The sequence below is a fragment of the Gadus chalcogrammus genome, unplaced genomic scaffold (assembly GCF_026213295.1).
Source record: "Gadus chalcogrammus isolate NIFS_2021 unplaced genomic scaffold, NIFS_Gcha_1.0 GACHA072, whole genome shotgun sequence".
Classification (NCBI taxonomy): Eukaryota; Metazoa; Chordata; class Actinopteri; order Gadiformes; family Gadidae; genus Gadus; species Gadus chalcogrammus.
The window spans coordinates 174,707-180,160 of NW_026613507.1; the positions used below are offsets into that span (position 1 = coordinate 174,707).

Below are 5,454 nucleotides of genomic sequence, written 5' to 3' on the forward strand. Positions count from 1 at the left end.
TCTTTAGCCAAACTTGGAAGAAGTTCCCTCTGGGCCTCTCAGTGACTAGAGATACAAAATGAATCTCTCTCTCTCTCTCTCTCTCTCTCTCTCTCTCTCTCTCTCTCTCTCTCTCTCTCTCTCTCTCTCTCTCTCTCTCTCTCTCTCTCTCTCTTTCTCTCTCTCTCTCTCTCTCTCTCTCTCTCTCTCTCTCTCTGCTGCACTAAGTTGCTGTTGCTTGAGTCTGGCCTGTATCAGCAGCATATAACATTGTGCATTACTTGGTTCATATGTGAGGCCTGGTCTGATCTGATCTGAGCAGTCAAACTGTAAGTTTCAACTAGCAGGCAGTCTTCTGTGGCCTAATTGCTGGGCGCTATCCTTCTCCATTTCAAAGGGTCAGCTGTGAGGGCTGGTCTGGTCATACTGTCAGTCACTAAGGCTGTGGGGGGTGGGGCATTTTCTCTTATTTGGAGAAGCTCCAACACATGAGCTTACCTCTCCCGAAATAAGTGTTTTTTGTGAATGACAGGGTCGTTAAGACTGACAAAAAGATCTCTCACTTACACAGCACTACAAGGCTACTCTCTGTGATACTTTAACTGGAGCTGGACACTAAAAAAAGGGCAAAAACGTTTTTATTCCCATTCTGAGTCTAAGTCCACAAGGATATACTCAAAAAACAGTTACAATGTTTTTATTCTGCTTCTGAGCCAAGTCCAAATGGGCTTAGTCAAAAAAACGGCCAAAAACGTTTTTATTTCCATTCTGTGCCTAAATGTGGATGGACTTATTCTCAAAAACTGTGAAAATGTTTTTATTCTTCTTCTAGGCCCTTGTTTCCATCCTCCAGCGTGGGCAGGATGTCCTCAGAAGGTGTCCGAAAATAATGCATGGTCGTCGGACTGACCGTCGGGGATCGGGAGGGTATGTCATGGAGGACTTTCGCACATATGCTGACGCATCAGCACCTGTGGTGAACGCCTAAAAATAATGTTTAAAAATAGAAAAAAACATCAGAGATTGTGAGGCTGGGTTCCTAACATCTCCCCAAATAGTTTTCATGCAGATTCATATGATATATTTCACAATTTAAGCGAAATCAAAAATTGGTCTGCATCGTGCTTTGCTTTGTCAACAATGGCATTAACATCGGCATCAGAGCCATCCTTCAAGCATACCCTCCGCAAATGGACAGACAGGCTTGCTTGTGTTTTGAGACAGCGTGGACAGAGCAAGTAGTGCCTGTTTGCTGTTTTACTTGAATTAGAAAAAAAAGGCATTACTTAGCAGGGCATTACATACAAGGCATTACAAAGCATGGAATGTAAAAAGGAGAATGGTACTATATCAAATAGTCAGTATGTGAAGAGAGAAAATAATTCAGATATTAATTTTTTGTAGATCATGAAGAGCTGAGTGTATTCTATATCTACAGATCATATCAACATATTTTGATAAAAAATAAAAGAAAGGCTTACCTTTGATGCATTTAAGATTCTTCACCATGAAATTCCAGTATTTATAATGCCTGTTGCATAAAGCTCCTCCCCCCACAAGCTATTGTTGCAAGCTGAAAGGGGCGTGTTCTTACCTGTGTTTTTGAAGATGTGTCTCTCATTTTGGTTAAACTTCAGCAAACTTGCAGACTTTTTCCAAGATTGGCTTTTTCTCCACATTTGATTCATCATTTCAATCACACATTCCCCAAGGTCTGGAAAAGATAATAATTGTGTCTGTACATAAATGGATGCATTTCATTCACACACGGAGCAACTGTGGAACTGCAATGCAGTTTTGCATAATTTCTTCAAGTGAAACCAGTTTGAATGGCCCTTCCCCAAAAGATGTGAAACCAATTTGAATGGCCCATTTACAATTTCTAAAGCAGCACATGAATAAAGGGGTGGGGCTTCACTGCACTGGGGCTCTGTTAACCAATGAGCAAAGACTTTGGCATCATAAATACTGGACTGATTTTGAAAGAATTCACTCAGAAATTTCTGAAGCAAGAAGATTCCTGCCACTTCCCACAGAAATCTACCAGCTGAAATCTACTGAACTTCCGAAGAGCATATTCATTGGCCATCCATTGAATCAAAAGCAATTCTAATTGCTACCTTCTACTTCTAAAGCGCTGTTATTCCTTGGCAATAGCCTGCAAAAGCAATTTTAATTGCTATTTCTGATCAAGAAGGGTTTTCTTTTCAAAAAGCCTTTCTAATTTGCTGTATTTGATTTGACCATTCTGCCCAGAGAACTAAAGCTTGCATTCTTAATTTGCTAAATTTGATTTGACCATTCTGCCTAGAGAGCTAAAGCTTACATTCTTAAAGGTTATTGTTCTAATTTGTCTTTCTTCTGAACAGCCATAATTCTTCCAGAGATTCATCTTCACTCACTGTCTCATCTTAAGAAATGGCTGGGGAAAAGTAAGTAATATTTAATGCCTCTGTTTATTTATATATATATATATATATAGTGTAATTGCTCATGAAGTATTACCATGTTTTAAATGTTTTGTTGTGATGACTTCTGAATTAACGTATTTATTTTCTTTTACCAGGAAATCTGCAGCTGCACATAGACACTATCTACTCTGTCCAGTTTGTTTGAGGACCCAAGAGTCTCTATCCTGTCACCTGCGCAGAGTCTGCATGAAGGATAAGACACCACCACAGATCCTAGAGGTGGTTGAAAAGGCCAAGAAAGATGTGTGTGACCTCCTGAAGAATGGACGGGCTTTTAGTTATGCAGTCCTGAAGCAAATCGTCTCATCACCAAATCCACTCGAAGGATTGATTGAGGAGCTGAAATACCATCACTTGTTTGTGACAGGAGTCCCTCCTCCTCTGCCCATTGGTAATCCAAGGTTGGTCACCGAAACCCTTTCTGAATGCCCTGGGGAGGCACCCGGAGAGACAGAGCCATCTGATGTGGAATCTTGCGGCAGCAATGAGCTTTTTCAATGTAGACAAGAGAAAACGTATACCAAAGACAAAATGGTGAAAGCGAAGGATTTAGGCATTTTGAAAAAGCATTCAGCAGATCATCCATTGCTCAAGCGCTTTGCCGACTACCTAAAGAATGATTACGAAAATGCAAAGTACCAACAGGAGGTTGACACTGTTTCCCGGTACCTGTATTTTGCTGATCCTACGGAACCATCTTTGAAGTTTGTCAATGACAGAGAGAAGCTCAGAGACTTCCTGGGTCAACAGGCTAAGGCAGGGTATAAGGCACAAACATCAGGAAATTACATCAAGTGCTTGAAAAGGTTCTTGGAGTTCCACTTGACAAGGACCGGCTTGAGACAGGATGACAGGGAGCTCTACAAGCAGTGCACGTTATATTTGAGTTTTTTAACTTCTTCACAGAGTGTCCTCTCTAAGCAAGCGAGCAAAGAAATTGTGCAAAAGAGGCATGCCTTGTTGTTTGACAAAAGTCAACCCACACCTCGTGAATGCTTGGCTGTTCTTGATAAAGGTGAAGGTGACTTAGTGAAAATCATGAATCAACTTGATGACAGTTCTTCTTCCTCCCTGAGTAGGACTGAGTGCATATTTGTGCTATACTATCTTGAGGCAATTGTCATATTAAGACACTGCCAACGGCCATGTGTGGTGCAGAGCATGAAGGTGAGTGTTACTGCTCTATTGTGCTCTTATGTGCTCTATTGATACATTTACCCTGACATTTTAGCCTTACATTTCCTAATCAATGGCATTTCCTCTTTTTGTTACAGGTCAAGGAATGGCTTGAACGGAAACACGCAGATGATGATTCAATTGTTTTTGTAAAGGACCACAAGACGGCTGCACATTTTGTGGTCTCAATTGTCCTGTCCAAGAAGGAGGAGGCGTGGTTTGAGAAATATTACAACAAAGTGCGGCCACAGCTCCTTGCTGGCGAAAGGAAACGTAAGCGAGATGAGCAGGATGAAAAGGATGGAGATGATTTTTTCTTTGTGTCCTCCCGCGGGAAGCCAATTTACAATGCAGCTGGTGATCTGATAAAGCTCCAGCAAAAGTGCAACGTCCCCCAGGTGAGCAGCCAGGTTGTACGGAGGGTATTTGAGACAGCAGCTAACCGCCTGGATGACCCTCAGAAGAAAGCAGTTTCTGACTACCTGGGATGAGGACTCCAAAATCGTACCATGACCCGTTTGGTGAGATGTTTCATATGTTTTTTAGTGGAACAATTCTTGGCATGTATGGATAAACTTTCTGAATATGATGCGTGGCCTTTGACCTTTGGGGGGTGGTGGGGCGGCGGGTGACTCCTAAAGCTTACAGGGCATCTGCCTTCAGAGACACCTATGACATGTCCCTGTTTGGTGAAATGTTTCATCTGTGTGTTTGTTTGTGCTGATGGCTCTTTAAAGGATAGGGATGAGGACTCCAAAAGCGGGAAATGACCCATTTTGGTGAAATGTTTCATATGTGTTTTTTAGTGCTGATTTTTGTTTTTGTTGTGTAGCTGTTTTGCAACTTGTTCTAGCTTGTGTAACTTAAATTGAGGTTCTGTGGTGATATCCTGTTTCTTATCTTTAGAGATATATCAATTAAAAATCGTATTCATTCTAGAGGACTGCTGAGGTTTCTCTCATTTTGGTAAACTTCAACACACTTGCAGACTTTTTCCAAGATTGGCTTTTTTTCCAAAGACAGAGATACACTTTCAAGATATTTTATTAACATTTGCACTTCACATTTTGATTCATCATTTCAATCACACATTCCCCAAGGTCTGGAAAAGATAATAATTGTGTCTGTACATAAATGGATGCATTTCATTCACACACAGAGCAACTGTGGAACTGCAATGCATTTTTGGATCATTTCTTCAAGTGAAACCAGTTTGACTGGTCCTTCCACAAAAGATGTGAAACCAATTTGAATGGCCCATTTACAATTTCTGAAGCAGCACATGACTAAAGGGGTGGGGCTTAGTGTATTCTCCAACCGCACCACTCAGTCCGATTAGGGCACCCGTTTCGGCCTCAGACGCGACGTTGTCCCGCTGCTCTGGAGCTCCGGGAAGACTTCCAGACCGTTGGCGACCAACCGCACCACTCAGTCCGATTAGGGGACCCATTTCGGAATTTGAGTTTATCTGAAATATGAGGGGTGGGGGTGAAACTGAGGCCCCTCTCCAGCAGCTGAGTTTCCGTTTCTGACAGATGGAAGATGGTGGATAGGTTCAGAATGTTAGATTCCTGGGGACGGGGGTGTCCCTGTTGGGACTTAGTCCCCGCCCGAAGTTTAACTGATCCAGCCTGTGAAGATGTGAATGGCACCTTCATTGTTTTGAACCATGTTTTAAAAGATGCACATATTCCTGTCTGGCTGTTAGCCGTAATAGTCTGCAGCTGTGGCTCATAGGCTAATTGAGCCACACCCATTCTGGTGCTCCTTAAGAAGGCCAGGGTTTTAGACTGGAGGGAGGCTTGAGTTGTGCAAGTGAGTCGACGGT

At 42.3% G+C, this 5,454-nt stretch overlaps 1 protein-coding gene across 2 annotated transcripts; it reads left to right on the top strand.

Annotated features, from left to right (window-relative positions):
• The first annotated feature begins 449 nt into the window (after positions 1-449).
• On the top strand, positions 450-4,609 carry LOC130378350 (uncharacterized). Of its 2 annotated transcripts, XM_056585129.1 has the most exons (5): positions 450-906; positions 2,349-2,411; positions 2,546-3,617; positions 3,725-3,899; positions 3,981-4,609. In XM_056585129.1, the coding sequence occupies exons 2-5, from the start codon at positions 2,398-2,400 to the stop codon at positions 4,115-4,117; spliced, it is 1,398 nt and encodes a 465-aa protein (XP_056441104.1). In that variant the 5' UTR covers positions 450-906; positions 2,349-2,397; the 3' UTR covers positions 4,118-4,609. The 2 variants fall into 2 exon arrangements, with proteins under 2 accessions (XP_056441104.1, XP_056441105.1); XM_056585130.1 differs by lacking the exon at positions 450-906 and having other exon boundaries at positions 2,322-2,411; positions 3,998-4,609.
• Positions 4,610-5,454: the final 845 nt, after the last annotated feature.

Coding starts and splice junctions, on each gene's coding strand:
- LOC130378350 (XM_056585129.1), top strand. Junction 3,618..3,724: donor GTGTGGTGCAGAGCATGAAG/GTGAGTGTTACT, acceptor TTTTTGTTACAG/GTCAAGGAATGGCTTGAACG. Junction 3,900..3,980: donor CCTTGCTGGCGAAAGGAAAC/GTAAGCGAGATG, acceptor TTTACAATGCAG/CTGGTGATCTGATAAAGCTC.